The sequence below is a fragment of the Emydura macquarii genome, unplaced genomic scaffold, assembly GCF_026122565.2.
Source record: "Emydura macquarii macquarii isolate MOO-44397 ecotype Brisbane River unplaced genomic scaffold, CSIRO-AGI_Emac_v2 contig_3042, whole genome shotgun sequence".
NCBI classification, from domain to species: Eukaryota; Metazoa; Chordata; order Testudines; family Chelidae; genus Emydura; species Emydura macquarii.
The window spans coordinates 8,001-35,137 of NW_027133179.1; the positions used below are offsets into that span (position 1 = coordinate 8,001).

The 27,137-nt window shown below is 48.4% G+C and overlaps 1 protein-coding gene across 1 annotated transcript; it reads right to left on the reverse strand.

Annotated features, from left to right (window-relative positions):
* Positions 1-646: 646 nt before the first annotated feature.
* On the reverse strand, positions 647-24,668 carry MLKL (mixed lineage kinase domain like pseudokinase). Its single transcript, XM_067530142.1, has 11 exons — positions 24,567-24,668; positions 21,942-22,400; positions 19,971-20,087; positions 15,970-16,162; positions 14,801-14,898; positions 12,602-12,737; positions 11,134-11,218; positions 5,469-5,617; positions 4,778-4,827; positions 4,093-4,233; positions 647-1,803 (listed from the first exon to the last, which is right to left on the reverse strand). Exons 2-11 carry the CDS (start codon positions 22,396-22,398, stop codon positions 1,721-1,723), a joined length of 1,509 nt encoding a protein of 502 aa, XP_067386243.1. The 5' UTR covers positions 22,399-22,400; positions 24,567-24,668; the 3' UTR covers positions 647-1,720.
* Positions 24,669-27,137: the final 2,469 nt, after the last annotated feature.

Genomic DNA, 27,137 nt, shown 5'->3' on the forward strand with positions numbered 1-27,137 from the left:
TATCAGCCTCGTTAGTAAACTTCCCTGGTTACACCTATCCTTCACCCCCTGCAGAGGCTAGGTAGGGCCCCTGAGTGTAGGTTGCGAACCTTTCCCCTCAGGTCTAAATACTCGGACTGTATCTGAGTGTGGGGAGCTACCCCACACCTGCTCAGATACTGGCTCACAACAACAAACAGCAACAACTTTTTCCCAAGTGTTTCTGTCATCAATTCGCACACTCTCCCAGCGGTGCCTCCAATTTGTTAACTCACAGACTGGGATCTGCTCTTAGTGTGCTCAGGAATTGACACAACTCTCGTTCAATAATGACAGAAAGGCTTTAATTACTATACTTATAAACATATAAAATGAGCCCCCAAACCAAAAGTCCAGTATATTTTAGCTGCAAAAGCAATTATCCTCACCAATGCAGGCAAGAGGCGGTGATGGTTTCTTAGCAGCTTCCCCCGAGAGCCTGGATCCGTGGTCTCAGAAGGCAGCTGGGCAAGATGGTAGTTCTTCTCAGTTTCTTGTCAAGAGTGGTTCTTCTTCTCTTGAAGCTTGCCTGCTTGCTTATTTCCATTGCTTCTCTTTTATATTCTTAAATCCAATGTTTTTCAAAGCATTTTGGTAATTTACATGAGTAAACACAGGAATTCCAGAAAACAATACAAGAGGGAGAGACCCATGTGCTTTAATTAGTGAAAAGGGTGCTAGCCACCTAGATTTGTTCTTTAGTTTCAGTGTTCCACCCTTCAAACAAAGGGGTATTGGGGTTGTTGTGATTAAATTGAGCAATACCTGGGGTGGCATACAGCCATTAGCTTTGATCATAAGGTATTTTGAGAGGTCTGGAGTCGTGGAAGTCTAGCACGCCCTGCATTTAACACATTTCTATTTACTGCATAGATGAGTTACTCCCAGAGGATAAATTCATTAGGAAAAATGGTCCAGACAGAGAGGCAATTAATAAACAGTTATCTTAATGAAATACCAGACATACTTTGAGAATAGAAAGACAGCATGGGTGTGTTGCAATGAGAAACAATCACCCCTTTTCAAAATGGACTCCAGTCACCATTTCACATACTCTGCAATATGCACTTATTAATTTGGTAGTTTAATTTTATAAGTAAGCCCATCTTAGCTGAAATTTCACAGTCTACACTCATCAGGTATATCCCTGGCTTCTCCCCCTGGGCCCCTTGTACCTGTGAATTTCTTAATGGGCCATTAAGCAGGCTAGTGCTGCAGCCATCCTGTCTGGGATGTTGCCCAGACACAGCACAATTTGAAATACAGATATATCAGACATATCCATAACTTCCATTACACATATAACACATGAACATAAACATCATCATCTTACTTAGCACATTATAGCCCTTCTAACAGTACCTGACATGGCATATCTCACATGAATTACTATGATTTTGACATATTGATGTTAAACATCATAATAAATGTTCCCCCCTCCCCCCCGCAATCTAGCCAGCGTGACACTCCCAACACAAGATTGGTGTAGAAGGGAGTAAACAGATCCTGAATACACCTCAAGGGCCCTCCTAATCCAGCCAGTATCACAGCACCCTCGAAGTTAAAGGACTTCGAAAATGCTTTGAAAAAAAGCATAGTCTTTATGTATCTGCAAAAGTACAACAAACTTCATGCTACAGAGCCATGGTAGAGGGGGATGGAGCATCCCGTGCTTGCTCCTAAAAACGCTTGGCTATTTTTTTCAAGGGTTTCTTGGAGTTTGTGTCTTGCAGCTATCTTGCTTTATTATCTTGTCATACATGGCTATCAGCGAGTCCACAATCTCTGCAAAAGACAGAATTGTTTTCAGATTAGAATTCTCATTATGGATTTTTTTTTTCCTGGCAAGGTGCTTGATACTTACTCAGTAATAGCATAAATAGCACACGGAATCATTTCATTACAGGCTCAGCAGAACCCTCTTGGCAACAGCAATTGTCCAAGGGCCTCCAGTTACTGGAGAAAATGGTCACGGACAGTGTTACACTGCGCAGGAGCAGAGAGAGAGGAACAAGCAGGTGCAGCAGAGACAGACCCACATGGAGAAAGGACTGGGAGAGGCTATGGAAAGATTTTCTTTTAATGTAAGTCAGCATGACAGAGATATCAAGAAGAGAGGGTGGGTAATGTAGTTAGTATAATAAGCACATATGGCTAAATGCATCCTTGGTGTAATTTCACTGATGCCAAAAGGGGCTGAGAAATGTGATGTAGTTCTAGTTCTCAGCACGGGAAATTCCCTGGTGGGTTATGCTACTGAAAGTCTTTGTGCCTCTGGAGAGCATGGTGGATGCTGCTGGCAGACCTCAAGGTCTCAGTCTTACCTTACAAAAGACTATTGGACTCACTAGAGTGTATGCGCCATATGGTGGGAGGGGAGTGATTTAAGGAAAGTTGCCTCCTGCCTAGATATACTGAGTGGAAGAGGGGACAAACTCCCCATCATCCAAGCCTTCATGGGCAACAGCAGGGTCCCCACTCCCTTTTGTGCTGCTGCTGTCAAGTATAAGAGGGATCAGTCATTTAATTTTGTGTATGTGTTAAAAGTAACAGCAGGAAACAGCATTCCCAGAGGCAGAACAGCTCCTGAGACTGCAGTTTATTGCTCAGAGTCAAAGGCAAAGCCCCAGATTCCACAGCAGCAAGGAGCTACTCTCATCAGAGCAGGGTAGTTTTGCTGCTGTTGTGCTCAGAACCAAACAGTATGTGTTAAACCGGTAAGAATGGAAGTGATTATGCGAATGAGAGGATTTAATGGGTGGATGGGTGTAACTGTGCTACCACACTCATGTTAAGCCTTTGAGCAAGTGAAGTCCAGCGTGACCCACCTAGATGTTTGCTGGAGGTTTGTGAATGTCCAGTGTCAGGGCAGGGGCCGAGGACTGCAGGGCAATGCTCTCCAAACGGGTTTTGGCAGACTCCTGAAGAGTCTGTTGGGCCGGCTAACAGATTGCAGTGGCAGGGGGCTGACACACAGCTTAGCATCAGCAAATCTCTCTCACTTAGGCAGAGGGATAGGGAGCTGACTTCGGTGGCGTACGGTGGGTCTCCAGCGCCTGGGTGCCATACTTACATTGGTGCCCCCCTCCCCCTCCATCGGCAGCAGTGCCCTGTGGGGGGGTGGTCTTTGGACCTGTCCCTCGCTCTCTCCCTCCCCACCACCACCCGGTCGCCAGCAGCAATAGCATGAACAGCACTCCGCGGGGGGGAGGGGGTGTCTGCAGGCCCATTTCCCACTCTCCTCCCCCGTGGGGGTGGTGGCAGCTGCCAGGTGGTGGGGTGGGAGGGGCATGATGGGCTCTGGTCCCTGCGGCTCCCTCCTTGCACCCAGTGCAGGGGCAGAGGGGTGGGGAGTATACCCTGGCTGCCTGTGACAGGGGGCAGCTCTTCTGAGGAAGGCCTGTCCAGTGCCCCCCCCACAGGCCAGTACCTGGGGGCATGGCCCTCCTCCCCACGCACCTCCTCGGTACGCCACTGGTTGACTTACCAGTTCTGGACAGCCTGAGGAAGCATCACACTGTCACAATCACAATGGTCCTTTCTGGCCTTAAAAATCTATTCACTTCCTTTCATTTATGGCCCTACCCATTGTTAGAACCCAGGAATAAAAATTCATTCCTTTTGGGGTCTAGCCCCAGGCAAAGACCTTCCCTGCATCTGAGTCTTGAACCCTGGTGCTATTGATATAGTCACAAACAAGCGGAGTAGATAACAATCAACGAGTCCTTTTCTCTCAGGGTTGCAATGGAGATATTGCAAACTCAGTCGTGCCCAGCAGAAGGGAAAAACAGCCTGGGTGGCAAGGAGAAGACAGGAGAGCAATATTACTGAATGATCAAGCAACACAGGTTGGCAAGGACAGAAGGGGAAGGGAGAACGTTATCTGCACAGTGCCTCTGTACTGAAGGTAAATGGCATGTTTCAGTGGTGGTGGAAAGGATGCTAGGATTTATTCAAGCCCAAGGATGACCGTTGGCAGCTCAATGCCATTAGGAAGCCCCTCCCTCCTACCTTTCCCCTGGTAGCTAGTATTGCTGTAGAGTAAAGGGAACCAAACATGGCACTCCATCCTACCTTCAGCAGAAGGGCGCTGAGAAGGCTCAAAGGCCCGGCACAGATTGATGACCTCCCGGAGGTCAGAGGGGCACTCTTCCTCAACAGGAGCCTGGTAACGTTGCTCATAAACTTTCTGATAGATCTGTTGGGAAGTGCAGCCTAACACAACACACAGAAATTGGGATGTTAGGAGGCACCAGGCTTGTTCCCGATTCCACAAGAAGGTACCGAGGAGGGAACCTAATTCAAGCATTTCAATAGAGCTCCATGCAGCCTTCCAAACCCACAGCAGGGAAGAGCCAGGATTGAAATTCTCATTCTGTATCCTTGAGGGACTCCTTTTAACTTCCATAGTAGCGAAGCACATGTCTGAGTGCTTTGTTGAATACAGATGGGATTACTTATGTGGTTACAATTAACCATGTGCAAGCGTTTTGCTGTGTTGGAGCCTAAATCCCAGGAAAGATTCCAGATTTAAAGCTATTCCGCTGCGTGGTCCAAGGCATGTTGGACAATCTTTCAGTTGTTTCATAGCCCCTTTGGATCTGAAGCTCCTGAGCAGTAGATAGCCATAGGGAACATTTACCAAGAGGTACATTTGATCCCAAATACCATCCTGCTTCAGCAGAACCCATCTGAACTGGCCCCCTGGGCATTTCCTGGGTGCTTTAAGTACAACAGAGAACAAGACCTTTTTGCCCACCTTCGAATGGGATTTTGCCAGTCGCGATCTCCCACAGGACAATTCCAAAGCTGAAAGGACACAAACAGGCCTGTTGAGCATTCACAAAGCTTCCTCAACTTTCCTCCTCCCATGCTCATCAGCTGTGCCGTTTGCTGAATGAACTTCTGGGGAGCCGAGGAGGGTGAAATGCACCCTCAGCCACCCAACGCTCTTCTAACGAGCACATGATCTCAAAGCACTCCTCCCTCCTGGGCTAGGAAGGAGCATGCAAGGCCAGTTCTTCAGCTGCTTTCCCACACTGGACTCATCTTCCATGCCAGCACCAGCATGCAGGCTCTTGTGACCATTCCAGAAAATCCATCAGCCTTAATAATGACTTCTCCTTACCTGGGTGCCCAATCCTTCGGAGAGGAGAGTTTGGCAAGTGAAATATCAAAAGCTCTACCATTTCCTACATGGTATTAATTTGTAATTTTGTAGCAGCTTCCATTCACACACCATACAAACATTAATCAAGCTATGCCCTCCCTGTGGGGTAGCTAAGTAGGGTCGGGAATAGAACTCAAGACTCCTGGCTCCCAGTCCCCTTCTCTTATGTCAGGCAAATCACTTACAGAAGCCTCTCTAAATCTGGCTTCTGTAGGAAACTGTCTGCAGCAGAGCATCCATCCCTCATGTATTATAGTCCCGCATCCCCAGGGAGACATACCTATATATTTCACTGGGCACATCATACTTGTGGCTCAGGGAGGCTAGGCCTTGTGGAGAGAGATAAGCCGAAGCAGGGACCATTGTTGATTTCTTCTCGAAGTTCCTCTTAATGGATGATTCAGTTTTACTCAATTCAAATCCTGACAGCTGATCGAGGAAAGGAGAGAAAGACACAGGGAGGCACAGTGTGAATTCCATGCTATCAGGGCCATGCAGAGATGATTTGATAACTGGACTTTAGCTCAAGGTTAATGAGCTGATTAGGCGCTGACTCTGGGTCTTGCCAGTGGATGCCGGAGGGAGGAAAGCTTGGAGGAAGAGGCAGGGCTGGAGCAGGAAAAGGCAGAGTGTGGGGGCGGGGCCACAGTGAGAGCTGGCTGCTGATCAGCTGATTTGCACAGCACCAAATCAGCTGTTTGGCAGTGTGTGCAACCCTGGGAATCAGCTGTTCAGTGGCACAAGAATCAGTTGTTTGGTGGTGGCTGGCGGTGCCCCAAACAGCTGATTTGCAGCAGTGTCCTGACCTGCTGATTCATGGCAGCCGGCCCTAGTGGGTGCTGAATGTGGTACTCGGTGTGTTGGTCACCGATGTTTATCAGTGTAGGCTGCATGCATGTGTCCCTGTGTAGATGCTGTCCCAGCTCTGGCCAGGAAACTGAGACGTCACTCACGATCGAATGAGTCGACACGACCACAGATTAGCTGAGCAACGAAGGCGCCCAGGCCAGGTTTATTGCGTGCGGCACAATGAGAAATGACTTACAGAGTATCTCTGGGTCAGTTTCATATTGGCGGCGTTACAATGGTCTCGGCCCAACGGCGGGACTTTCCGTTATCCCCTAGACCGGACGCCGGTATTCCCTCTGACACCCTCTTTTATACACTGTTACATACACTTTCGGTCTGCCTCCTTTTATGTAGGCAGTTGCCACCCTCCTGACGTAGTCTAATACCACCTTTTTCCGTTGATTGGCTGATTTGGGCACTGCCACTCCATGTATCATTTCTACCCATAAAAGTGTCATTTCAGAGAGTTAGTATCTTGGTACCTCTTATACCTACTACATATTTTAGTAATATTTTGGCAGTCTTACAACCTTGCAGAATCAGCACTTTCCTATACCAGTCTCAGTTAACTTGAGTGACCCCTTATACTTCTGTTCACTCGGCTTTTTCCATTTAGGCCTTAGCTTGTTTTACAGGCCTTAAGCTCTCACTTCTTACTACATTAGGAAAAGCATAATGCATGGACTTAAAGGTAACCCAGTGGGCTAAACACTGTTATGTGGTCACCTCCTTTGTTGCGATCCATACATTCATGCCCCATCTGTCCCTTAGTCTGCACATTCCCTCGTACGACTGATGGACAGATTTTATTCCCAATTGTTTTTGGTCCCTTATGTTGGGCCTGGGAATGTTAGGTCCAAGACCATTTAGTGGGGTTCAGTAGTTCATGCTGTTGTAGTGCTGATACTTTGTGTTAAAATATACCTCTAATAGATATATTAATTACTATAACCATATGATAATATATGATTATGAACCTTATGGCATTTGATATGATAATATTGCTATGACAATGAATATATGAACTATATGATATATGTGATAATATATGATTATGAACCTTATTGCATTTGATATGGCAATGTTGTTATGGCAGTATTGATAGCGAGTTCCATACCTCTTTCCACATGATTTTGGAGGATGGCTCTTCTTGTTTGGTGTCGCATATAGCAGCACATGCCCACCAAAGCAATGACTGTTAGTCCCTGTATTACCATCAATAATACACTGAGTGTTTGGACTATTGGGTGTAGGGTAATGTCTTCTGGGATTGCCCACCAAGGTGTCTGTAATGCACTCTGTACACTATCTATCTCATCCATCTGTTGTTGAATGAGATTGGCTATTGGTATTAGAGATTCCTTACTTCTTGCCACTAAATCATGTATATCTAATTTCAAATGTTCTATTGGAGGGAACATTTCAATTAATAAGCTTTGGATATGTCCAGGGGGAGGAACAATTTCAGTAAGAGTGTTCACACTGCTGGTGGACCAAAAAGCATGAGTTCCAATTTGGATAGTGCTGGTTATTGGTACACAGAATCCTGTCTCCCTTCCAGGGCATGAGTACCCATGTAGAGTGCATTAACCAATTCCTTTTGTACCAATTGGGCCCAACCTTTTTTGGTGTTATTGGTGTCAATTGTGGCATAACATTCACAGAGCCACCAGGCATTATGTTTGGTACAACAGGCCTGGTTAATTTGTAAGTCATTTCTCATTGTGCCGCACGCAATAAACCTGGCCTGGGCGCCTTCGTTGCTCGGCTTTTTCCATTTAGGCCTTAGCCTGTTTTACAGGCCTTAAGCTCTCACTTCTTACTACACTGAGCACCTCCTATTTTTTTTCCCATGGGTGCATGAGCCCTGGAGAACCCACAGAGTTGGTGACGTGGTGAGGGAGTGTTTCCTGGGGACCACTGTGATCCCCTCTGGGTAACTGATGAAAAGAAGCAGTCTCATCTAATCCTTGCATGGAGATATGATGGCCATAGTATGGGTATGATTAAGAAGGGGGGAGAAGCAGAGATCCTCAAGGATGCAGATACTTCATAGAAATATAGAACAGGAAGCAACCTTGACAGATCATCTAGTCCAGTGGTTTTCAAACTGGGTTACACGTACTCTCGTTGGAGGGTATGTGAGAAAAATCCTGTAATGGCAGACAATGCATTTTATTTAGAAAGACTTGGCAATCTAATCATAGCTATCTGACCCTATCTCAGATGGGGTGTGCGGTGGACTGAATTATTTGGAAATAGGCACATAGCCTAAAAAGTCTGAAAATTACTGATCTTGTCCAGTCCCCTGCACTGAGGTAGGACTATCTAGAGCATCCCCGACAGGTTTTGTCCAACCTGTTACAACAGAGATTCCACGACCTCCTTAGGTAATTTGTTCCAGTGCTTAACTACACTGACAGGAAATTTTTCCTAACGTATATCCTAAATCTCCCTTGCTGCAATTTAAGCTCATTACTTCCTCTCCTGTCCTCAGTTATTAAAGGAAACAATTTATCATCCTCCTCTTTATAACAACCCTTTGCATACTTGAAGACTTTTGTGTCCCTCTTCAGTCCTCTCTTCTTCAGACTAAACAAACCAAGCTTTTTCCAAATCTTTCTTCATAAATAAGGATACGATTTGGTCAAAGAAGTTGTGGGTTCTGTGACTTTCTGGAACCTTCATGACTTCTTCTGGGGCAGGGCTGGAGCAGTCACTGGGGTTGGAGAACCAGCATCAGTCCCTGACACAGGCTGGAGCAGCTGCAAGCCATGGCAGTGCACTGTTTGTGTCCCCGCCCCAGGTATTTTTAGTCAGGGACAGGTCGTGGCTTCTGTGAATTTCTGTTTATTGCCCATGACCTGTCCCTGACTTTTACTAAAAATACCTGTGACAGAATCTTAACTTTCCTCATAGGTCATGTTTTCTAGACCTTTTTTGTTGCTGACCTCTGGACAGTCTCCACATCTTTCTTTAAGTGGGATGCCCACAACTGGACACAATACCCAATGCAGATAAGGTCTCCACTGGAGTACAGTGGAAGAATGACTTCGTGTCTTGCTCACAACACTTCTACTAACACATCCCAGAATGATATTTGTTTTTTGGGGGTTTTTTTGCAACTGCATCATATCATTGACTCATATTTAGTCTGTGATTTACTATTACCTCCAGTTCCCCTTCTCCTGCACGCCTTCCGAGGCAGTCATTTCCCACTTCCTATTAGTGCAACTGATTATTCCTTCCTAAGTGGAGTGCTTTGCATTTGTCCTTATTGTATTTCATCCTATTTACCTCAGACCGTTTCTCCAGTATGTCAAAATCCTGTCTTCCAGCTCACTTGCAATCCCTCCCAGCATGGTATCAGCTGCAAACTTTGTAAGTGTACTCTCTATGCCATTATCCAAATTGTTTCTGAAGATACAGAATAGAACCAGACCCAGGAGAGATCCCTGCAGGACACTCCTCAATATGCCCTTCCAGCTTGACTGTGAACCAGGGAGAAGAGTTATCAGAGTACCGTTTTCCAACCAGCTGGGCACCCACCTTATAGCAGGTTTGTCTAGGAGGTTTAGAAACCCCTGGTTGGTTCCCAGGGATGGGGCCCTTAGGACACGTTTACACTGAAAAACTGTCCCACGGCAGCGAGTCTTGAGTCAGCTCTACAAATTCGGGCTCACGCTCCAGCGATAAAAATAGCCCCATGACCAGACCAGCTCATGCTGGTGTGCAGACTCTGAAGCCCCTCCCGCTCCCAGGCTTCAGGGGCTGAGCCTCAGCTGAATCCAGAATGACTGCATGGCTACTGGGAGTGCCCAAGTGTGAGCCCACGTCTGTGCACCTGGGGCCAGACATTCACTGTCGTGGAGTTTTTTTGCACTGAAGAGGTACCCTGAGGTGGTCACCATGGGCGGCACGTGGAAGAGGCTAGGGGAGGCCACGCAGTGGGGGACATGCCATGGAAGCAGCGTGGGTCACCCCTCTGGAGGCACACCGGCCCACCGCCACCTTTGGAGAGCCAGAAGCAAAGCTCCATAGAAGTGGCGGGGAGCCCCCACTAGACTGTGGCTCCACTCCTGCCCTGCCTCTTCCCCCGAGGCTTCCCCCCCCCCCCCCGCCTGCCGCTTGCTCCTCTCCTCCCCGTTGCTTGCCTAAGACAGGAAAAAGTGATGGCGCCATGGTCCCCCCGTCCTGGAAAGAGACAGAGAGGCGCAAGCAGTGGGTGAGGGGACTTCCTTGGGGGAGGAGTGGGAAGAGGCAGAGTGAGGGCAGGGCCTCGGGGGGGAGGGGGAAGAGGTGGAGGAGGGGCAGGGCCATGGTCCGGGCACTGGTGCCCCTCCCACACACACTTCTCTGGAGCTTCCGACACTTGCACATGAGCCTCCCCCAACGGAAGACTCACGCACCACCTATGTCTGCCCTTCCTCTCTTCTGCTTCTCCTCTTCCTTATGCCATATCTTCTCCTCAGCTCGTTTGTGGTAGCTTGTCTTTAATCAGCTGCATGAAGGGCTGATGGAAGCATTTTCACTGAGCCCCACATTTGCAAACCTGGGGACCTCAAGCTAGGCAGCTACATCCATATTTAAATAGCTAAATAAGCTTGGGGCCCAGGACCATCCTTTCGCTCTGTGTTTGTACAGCACCTAGCACAATGGGCTCCTGATCACACTGTAGCCTGCTTTTCATAAATGATGTGCATCCAATATTCCCGTTAAAATTGAGAGGGAATTCCTCATCAGAGTGTCTGCAATGCAGCAGTGCCTTTTCGATATAAAAACCTGCTGTGCATTGAAGATTTGGGGACTGTGCAAAACAGCTTGAAATTAACATCTAAATAAATAAACAAAGGGTCTGGTGCTGCTTGTACTGTCCTGGGAGGAGAGCTGGCGGGGGGTGGGGGGAGGCAGAGGGTTTGAGGGGGGTAGTCTGCGTAAGGGCAAGGTTCTTGCCATATAATTCAGGTGTCCCAGCTGCCCAGTATATTAGCACTGACACAATAGATGCTTGGGTTGCTATTCTGGAGGCCATGGGAATAGATTGCCACAAAAGCTTTCAAACCTCTTAAAAGACCATGTCACAAGCCAGCTCTTACCTTCACACAGTAACCTTTAGCAACCAGGAACTTGGTACTGTTGATGCACCCATGCAATTTAGACTTCTTCCCCGTCTGGTGCAACCTGCAGCAAGCCAGAACCAAAAGCAGAAAGCATTAGCGATGTGCACGTTGCCACCTTTCCACCCTCTGCTCCTGCCTGGAACAGCCACAAGAATGGACCTTTGGGCACCTACTGAGCATTCAGAAGCTGGCCTGGTGTGCCCAGTTGTTCTGGGACAAGAGCCACAAATCAGACCTTTCCAATAGCTACAAGACAGCCATTGGCCTGTAAAGTGGCAAGCCAGTAAATGCCATTGTCCGAGGAGGTAGGCACACAGATGCCCACAAAAATGAGAGCAGCCTAGGATCAGTGGGCCGTAACCACCAGACTGTCATTGGGCAGTATACCTCATGAGCTAGTGATGCTTTATAAGGTACTTCTGGAAGAAGCAGCATCAGGTATCTCAGGAGAAAGGTTTTTCCTACCAGGCTTCAGGCCAGATTCGCAAGCCAAGGGCATCTCAGAGCCTGGGTGCTTCCTCATCTAAACCCAGCCTCCCATCACTTTACCAACTACCTATTTCAATGTCCTGGGCTTTGTAGATGGTCAGGATGACTTTAACCACATTACCCACGACCCATCCACCCTTGCTCTCCTATAGACAAGACCAATCCAGGCACGTATTGGGACATCAGAAAACGAATTCATTTGTCTTCAGTCATGCTTGGTATTTTGTCCTAGACCCAGACGCCACACTGCGACTCAGTTTCCCCTTTTTGTTGTATAAATAAATCTTGACTCAGTCTTTGCCTCTCCCTTATTCAGGAAGAGACTTAGGGAGAGACTTCATTCATCCACAACCACTGAACCAACATCAGAGAATAATCCAAAGCTTGGTTTCTTCCTTACCAGAGTCTCTTGCCTCTCTTGACCAGTCACTCGCCAGCTGCCCCTCTTGTATCTCAGACTCTGCTGCTCTCAGCCTGCCTATGCTGGGGTTTACTCTCTGATTTAGCTACTCTTCCTCAGAGCTTGCTAACTTCCCAGTGACTAGCTTCACTCTAGGGGTTCTTTTTCTTTCCACAGCGTACCCTTCGGCCTTCCCAGAGCCAGGCGCAGATGGTAGGCCTCTGTGCTAGAGGCATACAGCAACCCCATTTCTGGAGCCTAGGACAGGAGCCTGCCGCCCATCTCTCTTCCTTCCCCCAGGGACTCTGACTGCACTCTAGGGCACTCACTGCCAACCCTAGCCTGCTTTCAGGGCTTGTTCCCCCACAGATATCTTTTTTTCTTCCTCTGTGGCTGCTGGAGCAATCCACAGCTTCCCTAGAGAAAGCTCCCTTTCCCTAGGGCAGCTTCCTCTTCATACTGTCACAGCAGCCTCCTCCTAATTCAGCTGCTTCAATTCTAATTAACTAACAGGCACTCCCAGGAACATCTGATTCCATTGGCCCCATGACATACCTGTATAGGCCTCTGGCCGCATCCAGCGCCATCCGAATGCGAGTCTCCCAGGGGAGCTGAGGTTTCCTCGTCAGCACGTCCCGCAGGGTCCCCTTTTCACAGTACTCCATGACAATGGAGAAACGAGGGCTCGAATCTGGTCAGAACAGAAGCCCAGTGAATGGTAATCTTGGCCGAGACAACTCACTTGTTTATGTCATTATCCATTAGAAATGCGGGATCCTGGGTTAACGCAACTTTAACTCTGCACAGTTCAAATCAAGCATTGTTGGGAAATTCAAGAGCGACAGTTCTCATGGCCCTTGGACATGCCTGTGTAGTGCGCAATGAGACCAGCCAAACTGGGTAAGACCAATGGTCCATCTAGCCCAGCATCCTGTCTTCCAGCAGTGGCCAATGCCAGGCACTTCAGAGGGAATGAACAGAACAGGCAATCACCGAGCAATCCATCCCATCACCTACTCCCAGTAGGCCAGGCCTGACTCCTGCACCCATGCAACCCCAGTGACTTCCCTTGAGTTGCTCAGATGTAAGTGGGAAGAAATTTTCTTAAGGTTTATGCATGGCCCCGTGACAAGCAATCAGAAATGCCCCAGGCAGCCAATAAAGGGAGTTAATGTTGCTATCGCTAAAAAGCCTCCCAAAATGATTGATTGCACAGGTGGAGCTGACAGGAGGGAGACACGGGGGGCACAATTGTATCGAGACCCGAGCTTGGGGGGTGGGTCCCTCGAACATTTGTTACGTGTGTGTAAATAAAGTGAAACGGGAGCGGCAGTGAACATGATGTACCAGCGCCTCTTGATGGACCTGAGCGTGAGTGCAAAAAACAGGAAACACCTTTTTAATCACTTATGAACTGCAGCCATTTAATTCCCCCTCCACAACTTACCAAGGGCCCGATTCTGCCACCTCCATTCACACAGCACAGTCCATACAGGCTGAGCTGTCCCTTTAATTGACCTATTATCCACATTGGCCCAGGGCTACACTGTGCCTTACGGCAGGGAGCAGGGGTGGCCTGGAGCTGCACTGCCCAGTGGGGGCACAAGGAGGCGTTGTGTTCAGGGAAGCAATGCTTCCTGAGCTTCCCTACAGGCTGGGAAAGGATACCCATCGTTCCACCCCTTGGGAGGGAACAGAACACGATCCCTTCCATGACGAGGCAGCTTCCTGGGCTGGTGCGGAGGAGTAAGAGTGAAACTATCACTCTGCCTCCTCCCTGCCCCTTTTGCTTTGATGTCACTTCTGAGAAGAGAGAAGGTAATGGGAGAAAGGAAAGCAGCCTGAGAGGGAAGTAAATTGTTTTAAGAGCCATAATTCCTTAAAAGGCAAATCACAGGCTCTGCTTTTAGCAGGCTCTTAGCTAAATGCCTTAACTTTCCTCTAAAATCTTAAGGGAATTGTTTTCCTTAGCTTGTTCAATACGATTTCATTTCTAACTGTAGCAATTGGCGAGCCAGATAAATTGACCTAGTGCGTAATTTCAATTACAACCTTAATTTGACCATTGTAAATTAGACTAAAACAGTTACAAGCTAAATTAACCAGTGACATATGTCTTAAACTGATATTTGTTCACCATCTACTGGCTTAATCTTTTAGTACATTCATAAGAGATAAACCAGTTCAATGCTTGTCTCACAACTTCAAGGCAGACAAAGTAACCTACCTAGTGGGAAAAGTTAAAATCATCAAAGGTCATTCCTGAACTCAGTCTAAAGTGTAATTATTTAAAATAACTTCACATTGTTCGTGCAGGAGACAGCTCTCTGCACCTTCCTTCTTGTGGAGCCTGAGACTTTCCACAGGCTGGCCTCTTGTCACTCAGGGAGATGAAAAGCAGACACATCTCACTCCAAGGTGTCTCCCTTTGCTGGATATTTACTATTGGAGTCATGAATTCCTGAGGAGAGAGGTGGTCGGGGCAGGGCCGGGGCCCTATTCCTTCAGGTATTTTCTTGGCCGTCCTAGCTGTGGTATGATATCATAGGCCTTCCATCCCTGTTCTCTGGCCTTGGCCACATCTCATCACACCCCTCCGGACTGTGTTCGGTATGACCCATGGGGCCTCATAAATCCACCTGTGCCACAGCCAAGATGACAAACGCTGTGCTGGGAGATGGATGCAAAGAAGGGAAGTGGGGGCCTGCTGGGGAGAGCCAGCGATTGAGATCCCACCACCCCAGGGCCGCTTACCACTCTCGTCGATGCAGATCCCATACATACGAAGGATGTTTGGAGACTCAAACTTTTTCATGGTTTCAGTCTCCTTCCTGAAAATGTCCCTCACCTTCCTGCAAAAGGCAGCAGAGCAGTCAGGCCTCTGGCTCAAACAGGAATATGGGAGCTAGCGGGGCAGGGACAACCCCCACTCCCAATGCAGTCTGATGATAGGGCTAATTTTGGTGACATGGCCTCCAGCCCCATGCCAGGCTTCCTCCCCATTCCTGAAACACCATGGAGAGAAAGGAAAGATCAGACTTGCCCCACTGTCTGTGAAAGAGCTCTAAGAGACTTCCCAGCATGCACCTTGCCAGCGATGGGGAGGCAATCCCTCACCAGCACCGGAGCCTGGTGTCCGTGCTTGCATGTACATTCCTCCAGCGTTTTCTTTTCAGTACCCATCACCCACCAGGGTTCTCTTGAAAATGGCAGAGAACCTCTGAATATTGGGAGGAAGGAAGCAAACAACTCTCTCCCCCGGCCCCCACCATAGGAAGACACCATGTCTGAAGATGAACAGCAGCAATGGCACCAGCAGAGGGAAAGCTGGGATGTCTCAGCGGGTGTGTACCTTGGGCCTGATCTTTGGGGAAGGAAAACTAAGTTAAAAGGAGTAATGGGCTTAAATTCTCCCACAGCCTGTCAATGTAGGCCTTCTGCATCCAACGCTTAAACACAAATTGGGCATCGATCCAGTGAAGTCCCTTGTGCCCGTCTACAGGAGCTGCACTTTTGGGAGTCAGATCCCATGGCATTTTCCAGAAGACTAGGGGACAACTCGAGGATCCTTCCCAACATGCCTAGAACAGGTTCTAATGGCCAAGCCAGCGTTTGAATTATTATAGTTAGATCGCTGCTTTTGGCTTCCCTAATCTTTGTGGTTCTTACTCCTCCCTCCCTGCTCTACAAAGGGCTGTGGGGTATGTGTAGAGCTGCATAACTCCAGGCAGGCCCACACAGAGAGCAGCAGAGTTTCGCTATCAACTTTAACAGGGAAAAATCAAAGCTACTCGGCCAGTGGCCAGGTTGTCTCCCAACTGAAGTGCCTGCTTTCTTCAGGGTCAAGGCCTTTGAGTGAGAGGATGACACAGTCCCCCCTTCAGCAGTTACATTCTTCTTGGGACCTTTGCTGAATAACTCACTCAGTGGAGGTGATCACTGGGTTTTTGAAGACTTTGATGGCAACAGGGCACTTGAGGTATTCTCCTTTGTAGAGCGTGTGGCTTTTGGATTCCATCAGGAAGGTCCATGGGATCTTAGTAAGATCCTCCTTCTTGATCTCAATGATTTCCTCTCTTGGAACCGCGTTGTCCTTTTTCATGACTGCGTCCTTCACTGGGACAAAGGCAAACAAAGAGAAGGAGTATTAGATGATGCTCTTGGTAAGAAACTTGTGGCAGCAGGTGTCTTAGAGACAGAACATTTCTTATACAGAGTTTTCCTTTCTTGGAGGGAGAATGGCTTCGGGGGGTTGCTGATGTGATCTGTCCACAAACACTTCCAGCAGAACTGAGTGAGAACTCCAGGAAAGGCCTTAGAGACAGGACTTTAAATCAGATTTAGATTATATCATTCTATCCTTACCTCAATGGCCCTTTCACGGGACTATCTGGACATCTTCTAGAGAAGGCAATCACAATCTCTTCCTCTGGCCCATGCCAGCATAGAGCCCTAGTGCAGATGCAATGCGTAACACCAGAGGAGGCTTTCTGTTAGGGTAGGAATACCACCTCCCCAAATGACATTGACTATGTAGACAGCTTCCATCGGCACAGCTATGTCTAGACAGGGAATTTATAGAAGATTAGAGTTGGAAGGGATCTCAGGAGGTCATCTAGTCCATCCCCCTGCTCAAAGCAGGACTAACCTCAGCTAAATCATCCCAGCCAGAGCTTTGTCAAGCCGCAGCTTAAAAACCTCTAAAGATGGAGATTCACCACCTCCCTAGGTAACGCATTCCAGTGCTTCACCACTCTCCTGGTGAAAAACTTTTTCCTAATATCCAACCTACACCTCCCCCACTGCAGCTTGAGACCATTGCTCCTAGTTCTTTCATCTGCCACCACTGAGAACAGCCTAGCTACATCCTCCCTGGAACGTCCTTTCAGGTAAGTTGAAGGCTGCTATCAAATCCCCTCCCCCCCCCCCCCCATTCTTCTCTTTTGCAGACTAAACAAGCCTAGTTCCCTTAGCCTCTTCTCATAAGTTTTGTGCTCCAGCCCCCTAATCATTTTTGTTGCCCTCCGCTGGACTCTCTCCAACTTGTCCACATCCTTTCTGTATAGGGGGCCCATAACTGGACACAATACTCCAAATGTGACCTCACCAGTGCCCAATAGAGGGAAATAATCACTTCCCTTGATCTGCTGGCAGAGTGTTTGCCAGCATAGCTGTGTCGGTCAGGGTCCCTGACTGACGTAGCTATGCCGATATAACTTTTAAGTGCAGACCAAATCTCGCTCTGCCTTCCCAGCCTGTAGGAGAAATAATTTTTTTAGTTCACAATTTGTTGCATGGGAGGAGGCACTTGACCTCATCTAGCTAAGGAGGTTTTTATACCATGCTCAACACCATAACATCCAGATTTAATGATTCAATAGCATCTTCCCAAATATATCCCTGCTTTGGTGACACAATGGCCTATCATGTTTTGCCTCTGGATAAATGTGGGGTGAAGGGAACTCCATGAGTCCCATACAGCTGTTTGGTTTCCCTATGGCTTGTTGCAACTGTGCCATAATGGAGAACAGGGCCTAGGCAATGAGATTTCAGGCTTTATCTCATAGACTCAGGCTTTAAGGCCAGGAGGGACCATCATGATCATCTAGTCTGACCTCCTGCACATTGCAGGCCACAAAATCTCACCCACCCACTCCTGTAATAGGCCCCTAACCTTTGGCTGAGTTACTGAAGTCCTCAAATCTTGATTTAAAGACTTCAAATTACAGAGAATCCACCATTTACTCTAGTTCAAACCAGCAAGTGACCCATGTCCCATGCTACAGAAGATGGTAAAAACACCCCAGGGTCTCTGCCGATCTGACATGGGGGAAAAATCCTTCCCAACCCCAGTTATGGCAATCAGTTAGACTCTGAACATGTCAGCGAGACACACCAGCCAGACAACTGGGAAAAAATTCTCTGTAGTAATTCAGAGCCCTCTCCATCTGGTGTCCCCTCTTCTACGATTGCAGATATTTGCTAACAGATGGGCCATATGCCATTGTAGGCAATCTCATCATACCATCCCCTCCATACATTTATCAAGCTCAGTCTTGAAACAAGCTAGGTTATTCGCTCCCTCCTGCTCCTGTTGAAAGGCTGCTCCAGAACGTCACTCCTCTGATGGTTAGAAACCTTGCCTAATTTCAAGTCTAAACATGTTCATGGCCAGTTTATTGCCATTTGTTCTCGTGCCAACCTTGGCCCTTGTGTTAAATAACTCCTCTCTCTCTCTGGTGCTTATGCCTCTGAAGTATTTATGGAGAGCAATCATATCTCCTCTCTGCCTTTGTTTTGTTAGGCTAAAGAAGCTGAGCTCCTTGAGTCTCCTCTAGTAAGGTAGATTTTCCATTCCTTTACTCATCTTAGTAGCCCTTCTCTGCACCGGTTCCAGTTTGAATTCATCTTTCTTAAACATAGGAGACCAGAACGGCACACAGGATTGCAGAGGAGTCTTACCAACATCTTGTATAATGGTACTAACACCTCCCTATCTCTACAGGAAATACCTTGCCTGATGCATCCTAGGATTGACTCAGCCTTTTTCACAGCCACATCACATTGGCAGCTTATAGTCATCCTGTGTCTCCTTCTGTCACTTCCAACTCATACATCTCCAGTTTATAGCAAACATGGTGGTTGCTAGTCCCTAAGGGCATGACTTTGGACTATTAAATTTCATCCCATTTCTATTACTCCTGCTATCATTAAAAGGCCATCTATTCCCACCTTCTTCCCTGCCATGAGTCACTCAGGTCCAATATCAAGAAGGCATCAGAACTATATTGCAGGAGCTGGGTCTCAGGAACTAGCCTAGTAACTTGGGGGTGATGCTGTGGCCTGCCAGGTGGGAACTGCTGAGTCTGTGTCTGGCTCTTAGCACTGACAAGACGTAGAGGAACAGATTCGGCATTGGTGAGGCCACATTTGGAGCATTGTGTCCAGTTTTGGTCCCCCCACTACATAAAGAATGTTGACAAGTTGGAGAAAGTCCAGCGGAGGGCAACAAAAATGATTAGGTGGCTGGAGCACAAGACTTATTAGAAGAGGCTGAGGGAATTAGGCTTGTTTAGTCTGCAAAAGAGAAGAATGAGGGGGGATTTGATAGCAGTCTTTAACTACCTGAAAGGAGGTTCCAGGGAGGATAGAGCTAGGCTGTTCTCGGTGGTGGCAGATGACAGAACTAGGAGCAATGGTCTCAAGTTGCAGGGGGGGAAGGTCTACGTTGGATATTAGGAAAAAGTTTTTCACTAGGAGAGTGGTGAAGCACTGGGATGGGTTACCTAGGGAGGTGGTGGAATCTCCATCTTTAGATGTTTTTAAGCTGTGACTTGACAAAGCCCTGGCTGGGATGATTTAGCTGAGATTAGTCCTGCTTTGAGCAGGGGGTTGGTCTAGATACCTCCTGAGCTCCTTTTCAACCCTCATCTTCTATGATTCTGTGATTTAAGTCATGTCGTTGATGACTCAGGGTGGCCAGCACGTGAGCAGTACTGAAAATCTTGAAGGTGATTCTGCCCTGCCCTCCTAGTGGGGGTTGGGGGCGATGCTTTGTTGCAATGGTGAGTTCTAGCCTTTAATGATTCCTCCATTCCCGTTCCCCATCAAGATAACCCCACTGGGGAAGGCTTCTGCTGTGGGGAGGACGAGGACCCCTGGGTGGATGTTATGTGGGGTTTTGCAGGCTCAACAAGGCAAATAAGGAGCCATCCTGCCTGGGGAGCAGAGCTGAGATTGGGAGGAGCCTGTGGAGGTACCAAGTGCTCTACCTATTCCTAATCATCCATCAGGGCTGCAAATCCCTCCAGTGAACTTGCTTGCCCTGAGCCTGGAGGATGGACCTTCACTGTCAGCAGTTCGTAGCCCACTCTGGCCCTGGAAAGGTGATACCAGAGGGGAGAGAGGTATGATGGCAACTTACACTCTTTCATCATTTGACGAACGTCTTCCACCTTGCTTATCGCATCGTCCACCTTTGTTCCCACGTGGCTGACACTGTCATGGACATTATCCACTGCATCTTTGGTCTCTTTACTTCCTGGGCGAAAGGAAGGAGCAGAAAGTCAAGGTTGTTAGAGGAATGTGTGGGACAGATGCTTGCTGAGCACCACTGGGGCTTGTTGCATGGCATGTGGCCTTTCCAGGTGGTCTCGGCACCAGGGGAGTGAGTGGGTGTGCCCTGGGACTGGGGTGCATGGGATGGCAGAGGGAATTAGTGGGACCAGCCTTTCAAGCTGTTAATTTTTCATGTGGTTTAGAGTGCAGTTCTGCTCTGAAAAGTAACTCTGTGAGAAATCCCACCAGAATCCCTCTTTGTTTTATGTCAGAGCCAGTGGACTTTAAAGTACAAGGAGAAAACATTTTCCCTGCAAACTTGGATCTGAGAGTCACGCTGGGATCTTTCCTTCTTCCATGTCATCACTGAGATGCAATGTCCTTCAGGCCAAAGAAGGCCCTCAGCAACACTTGTCCCAGTCCAATTGTTTCCAGTGTAACTGACTGGAGCACAGTAAATAATGCAGTGGATATATCTGTCATAGCGTTTTCTCAGGCACCTGTCACCATGGTAAGTAAGCACTGATGCAGAAGAAGAAGTAATCAGCTCCAGCTCCCTCTCCCATAGCTGTGTTGACTCAGCAGGGCCAACTCAGGCATAAAAAGCAGGAGATCGTATCAGAGTCAGCACAGTAATCAGCGCTGGCTCCGACACCCCTGGGAAGCAGATCTGCTGAGCACAAAGGGTTTTTACATCCTTGCTTTTCAGAGTAGATCCATGCTATCAGCAGCCATTGCCCCATCCATTGCTGTGCCAGGTCTCAGAATGCTGCCAAGCCCCACTATCTTTTGGAAGGGGTGAGAGTGATATTTTGAATAGCATCTGTGTGACTTAGGAGCCCCCTGAAAGCCAGTTGGACTTGGACCTCCCAGGTTATATAGATATTTGTGAAAATCTCACCCTGCTGGTTCACATCTGGCAAACACCTCCTTCTTGCAGGCCATTATTTCTCTACTTGGAAACCTGAATCTGCAGTTGCAAGGTCACAGCCTAGCTTTCCCACTACCCCAGGCCAACCCCTGCCCCTTCTGGACCTGGAGAATGTCACTTCAAACAAGCGAGAGTCCTGAGATTTCTGTTAGATTCACAGATTCCATGGCCAGAATGGATCATTGTGATCTAGTCTGACCTTCCGTAGAACGCAGGCCAGAGAATTTCCCCAAAATAATTCCTACAGCAGATCTTTTAGAGAGCTATCCAATCTTGATTTAAAAATTGTCTGTGATGGACCCCAGGTAAATTGCTCCAATGGTTAATTACTCTCACTATTAAACATTTACTCCTTATTTCCCATCTGAATTTGTCTGGCTTCCTCTTCCAGCCATTGGATCATGTTAGACCTTTGTCTGCTAAAATGAAGGGCCTGTTATTAAATATTTGTTCCCCATGTAGGTACTTACAGATGGTAATAAAGTCATCCCTCAACCTTCTCTTTGATAAGGTACATAGACAGAGCTCCCTGCGTCTATCACTATACGGCATGTTTTCTAATCTTTTAATCATTCTCATGGCTCTTCTCTGACCCCCTCCAATTTATCACCATCCTTCTTGACCTATGGGCATCAGAACTAGACATAGGATTTTGCAACCATTGGCACAAGGATGAATAGATCAGGGTCCTGTGCTCTCAAAGGGCTCCCAGCGAATGCAGTGGACCTGCATCACCAACATCCTGCCATTATGACACAAATGGCACTTCATTGATTGGGGGTCCCTTGTAGGCTTATCCTGTTCCTGCTTGAGGATTCAACCCTTGTAGTAGTCTGGGGAGCTCCACCCTTCCCAGCTAATTCCCTAGCTTTAAGGTATGTGAGAGACTTAAAAATGCATATTCACTGGCAAGCAGCTCCTCCCAGAGGACTTTGTCAGCCTCGGTGTCCTGGCTGTCCTCCTGTCTGCAGGTGTCTTGCCAAAAGGCCTTGAGGAAGAACTGTTTGTGTTCAGCCTGCAGCAGGAGCGAGAGCCCTTGGGCAGCATCCCCGAGGCACGAGTTCACCCGTGCAAACTCCTCCACAGCATCACTGGCCTTCAGGAACTTCTTCAGCCAGTTCGTCTGGCTGTACTTCTTCACAAGCTCCTGGGCCTTCTCCAAGGTCTCCAGCAGCTTCTGCAGCGTCTCTTCTACGTGGAGGGAGATTTGTTTTGGAGGCTGTGCCCAGAGGACCTCCACAGGCTTCAGCAAGATGTGAATGCGGTCCACGAGACGGTGGCACTGGTGCTTACAACACTTCACTTGTTCATACTGGGTGTAGATGACGTGGGCAACGTTCAGGACCTTCTCCATCACTTCCATATCTGAAAGGAACAGGATTCGTCCATCAGTAACATGGCACACCATATGCTGGGGATTTAGATTGCAAGACCAGAAGGGACCATCCGGATTGTCTACTGTGACCTCCTGTATAACACAGGCCGTAGGACTTCCCCCAAATAACTGTTGTTTGACCTAGAGCATTTCTGTAAAAAAACATCCAACCTTGATTTAAAAATGGCCAGCAATGGAGAATCCACACCCCTTTGGTATGGGAAGGGAAGCTTATTTTTCTTTAATGTTTTTGTTTTGAAGTGATAGGATTTCTATTATATAAATCTCCTCTCGGTCCCTTCCTACATTTTGGTGCAAGAGCCGTCCCCTGTGCAACCCTTGCCATGTGGGACAGCCTCCCAGTGTCTCTGCCTCACTGACTAATGAAGATGAAGCTCACAGGGGGCTGAAATTCAGTCCTGTGCAGAGGCTTAGCGTGTCCCAATGTTCTGCTGAAGGCCATCTTAAGTGCTTAGGGTGCCGTGGGATTGTGCGATGACTTGCACCCCAAGTCTGTAGTTGGCGTTCATTTGGGATAAGCATGTCAGTGGTCAGTTCCTTGTGCAGATTTAGTTTGAGCCATCCAACCCTTCCGAGGCTGGTAGTGGAAGCCCTGTGCCGCAATCAAGGCAGGAACTGCAAGGGCCAAAGATATGTCCAAATATTTCAGAACCTCAGCTGCCGAATTGGACAAGGTCCAGGATTGGGCACACTACTTTACATGTGCAGGTACCACAATGGCATATCTACACACCTTCTGCAAGCCTGGTTCTAAAAATCAGGCCCTAAAGATGAAAGGGGGTGAATGGGCTTTAGATATTTATGTTTTCCCAGACCGATTTGCCCATCCCTTATAGACACCTCCAGACAGAATCTGGAGTTACTTTTGCCTAGCATGTGTAATTTATCTCTCTCCCTCCCTCGCCTATTCTTGTTATACCGGAGTGCTTTACTATAGTTACCATACGTCTTCACACAGCTGCACTTTACTTTGACTTCATGTACTCTTTTCTATCAGTGCTCGCCATGTTTTGCACTACTTCTAGGCAATACTCTATGTGCAGGAAGGATATTAACTAACACAGGAACGCTCCGTACAAGATAGCTGACACCATCATGCGGTGAGCAGGTACTTAGTGACACAGTCTCGAAACAGACACGTTTGCTGTTTGTGGCATCTTGGACATTCTCTCCATGGAGCTGCGCTCCCTGTTTGCTGTGTGACTTTGTCTTTACTTGTTCAAAGCAATACAAGTCTCCAGGGCCCAGATCCTCGGCTGGTGTCAATCAGCATTGGCTTCAGTGGAGTTAACACTGATTCACAGTAGTTGAGGGTCTGCTCTGATTTGCCCCACTCATTTTTGTAAGTCAGTCCTTACCCAGGTGAAACTCACCGTGGCATCAGCGGGCATTTGGCCCAAGTTATTACTAAGTAAGGCCCCATGATCAAAACAAATAGACTACAGGTGCCCTTTACCTGAGGGCCTGCTTTGCCGCCACCCTGCCCATCCTCCTCCCAGACAAGTGTGTACTGGGGAGAATTCCCCAGGGAAGCCTGCCACTAGCAGGCCACACTGTCACTACTGAGTAATGCTTTGCTCCCTGCTGCCCCTCTGAGGGCACAGTGTGTCCCCTTCCCCCCATCTTAGCCGCCCCTTTTCTGAGTCATCCTTGCTGTCAGCAATGCAGATAAGGGCCACAGAAATCTGCATTTTAGAGGAGCCCACCCCCAGAGAATGGATCGTGGGAATCTCAGACAGCCTTCCCGGCTGCTTTCACGTATGCAGCCCGTCTGCCTTCTCTTTCACTTTTGATGCCAGCCACAGGGGTTACAACTGGAGTCCTGTGTGGATACACAATTTGTATCCACATCCAATCTGCAAACAGCGTCCCGCTGAGATCTGCAGATTTGCAGGGCTCTAGTTACAGCCAGAAGAGACTCTTCCAAAGCTGCAGGAAAGAGAGTGTCCCTGGAAGCAGCCACAGCCAATCCCAGCAGCCAGCCTGGCTCTAACTCCCTTCTTTGTGTCTTGTCCAGGGCAGAGATTCAACAGAAGCATTTGAACCGGTTTCTCTTCCCCGGAGAGATCATCCTAGCACTGTCCAGCTCAAAGCTCCTTCCTCTCTTTAGCATGGCAATTAAACAGCAGACTTACCTGATCCCCTTCCAAGTTAGTTCGGCCCTAGATCCCTTCTCTTGTCCGAGAGACCTGCCGAGTATTATGGCAAACTTTTGAGAAAGTCCCTCTGCTTGTCTCTCCCAGTCTGGCCCCTCCTCCCTGACAGAACATTTCCGATTATGCAATTCTGTAAATCTGGTTCCTCCTTTTCTTTTTATGCAGGAAATCGGCTGTGGCTTATCTTGCTTTGGCCCTGAAGAAGACAGGGACAGGGCAGATCACATCACTTGTTTGCTGTTGTTGTTTTTAAACAAAAGAGTGCGGTAAGAAATAATGCAGGAGGAAAAGCTAAGTTTAACAAGGACCTAGTTAGTTGCCAAGAGATCAGAACTCCCCGGAGAGATCAGCTCCGCTTTATGAGCTGTAGCACATTCTGATGTGGTTTAATGTCATTTTAAACACCAGGAGATAGGATTCACGGTCGAGGAGCAGCCAGTGCAAATCCTGCCTGGGGGTGGTGGGCAAAGACTGATTTTAAGCCACCTCTGTACCTATCCAGTTTTGGAACTAGTAGATACTGGGTCAGTTTCCAATACAAATTAGAGCAGACTTTGGGCTGCTCTACTCTACCCCAGTTACCAATGGCCCCTGGGACTGATCCAGCAACAGCAGGAAATCAGCAAGACACAAGGATGCCCTGTGGCAGGAGGGAGGACGGCTGAGGGGGTGCTACCATGAAGATTCTCCTGCACCACTGGACAGATCCCCAGTGTCACGTAAGAAAACCCCATCGCACTGGATGCAAAGCAGTCCCCTCATAGCAGGGTGGGCACCGAGGGGTGAAAGATGTGGGCAAAACTTAAAATGGGCTGGCTCAAATGAGCTCTTAGGCCCAGGTCAAAAATGTAGGGCCTGATTCAGCTCCCGTTACTCATGTTGGGAAGCACTTAATGCACACTGCTTTTAGTAGCCTTTTATGGAGGAAGAGACAAGTATGGGTAGTAGGCTACAGAGAGCTCTGGATCTGGAGTGGCTGGTAAAGGGGCATTTGATACGCATTTGAAGAAGCTGTCCCGGTCTTGCACATTTGTTCTGAACAAATGAAATTTCATCGTGTCACCCAGGATGTCTCAAAATCCGCATGGAGCACAGGCAGCATGTGTGGACTGACTGCTTGGAAAGCAAGTGTGTGGACAGCCTAAAAAGACCACATGCCTGTCATGGGAAATTCCCACACACAAATGCAGTGCATGGGATTTCTCAAAGCTCCCTCCTCACTTAGGAGCAAGCCTGTTATTTGGGGGGCAGGACTCATGATTTTTGAACACCTGGCACTGGCAACACTTCCAAGGCCACGTAAGAAAACACCTTCCCAGGCCCAAGTGTTTAAACTTGGGCACCGCAGAGTTCAGGCAGCTCCGGCCGTATTTGGGCACCCAGCTGCACAGCATGACTTTCGGAAGTGCTGTGCTGCCCACAATGCTGAGAAGTAGGCTGACTGCCTGGCAACCCTCCAGTCAGCAAAAGTACAGCAGAAAGGAAACTCGCTGTGACCTGCTCTTGTGTTTGTTGCGGTCAGCGCGTAAGAAAGAGGCTGCTCCTACGGAACCAATGAACGTGCCTTTACTGGATGAACCAGTGACCCAGTGCCCAGCAGGGAGCCAGTGCTGCCTTCCTGACACACATGACTGAGCTCATCCCTTTTAAGGGGACCGTGGCTGACAGTGCAGCGGACCCTCCCTACCCCTCTCGCTGCCGCCAGCACTGGAGGCACAGGGAGTCCTTTTGCTGGTTGAGTCCCAGCTGCTTCGTCAGCCCAGTGAGGCCATTCACCCCCCATGCAATTTAGGGCCATGTTCAGGCTGCTCGAAGCAATGCCAGGAGGCTGGGCTGGCACATAGCTCACCCAGGATCAGGGACTGCCAAGGCCCCCTTGGCACCCCTGCCCAGCTGGGCTGTGAGCTTCTTGGGTCTGTAGCCCAGGATCAAGGCCTTGTCATTGTCCATTGCTGGTGATAAGATTCCAGGAGCCCGGTGGCCACTTGTGCCCAGGCTAGCCATGCTGTGAGGGTGTGATCGGTGCTGACAGACCCTTTGCAGGCCAGCGCCTCCTGCTCCTCCTCAGAAGACCCTCATTCTCTGCCGTTGCTCTGGAAGAAGCATGGACCCTGGCCCAGCACAATTCGCATGAGCATTGCTAACACAAGATGCGTGATGCTCCTGTATTTGCAGAACCTGAACGAACATTACTACGACAGAGAACGCTATGGAGACGTTAAAGCAAAATAACTGAAAGCAGCTGGACAAAAAAATGCCAGCTTGCGCCAAGCATTCATGGAGCAGCTCCACACAGCGGACTGCTGCTGCTGAGAAACAAGCACTGACTGGTGAGAGTGCATTGTAATGCACGTTAGAGATGACTGTGGCTGCAGAACTTTGGGATGCAAAAAATCACATTCCTGGATCTGCATGTGGTGTTTGCCCCAGCCCTCTGGCACAGAGACACCAAATCAGAGCTGCATTGAGAGCAGAGTGGTGGCAATTACAACCCAGATTGTTGCTGGGCAGTGGCCATCAGTTTGGAACTGGAAAATCCACGGTGAGGGT

What these genes read in the sequence shown, in the direction of transcription:
- MLKL (XM_067530142.1), bottom strand. Translation starts at nt 22,398, where the DNA reads ATGGAAGTGATGGAGAAGGTCCTGAACGTTGCCCACGTCATCTACACC. An exon ending in CTGGGAGGAGCTGCTTGCCA is followed by an intron (nt 20,088 to 21,941) that starts GTGAATATGCAT and finishes CCTTTCGCCCAG; the next exon opens with GAAGTAAAGAGACCAAAGAT. An exon ending in TCGTCAAATGATGAAAGAGT is followed by an intron (nt 16,163 to 19,970) that starts GTAAGTTGCCAT and finishes CCTTTGTCCCAG; the next exon opens with TGAAGGACGCAGTCATGAAA.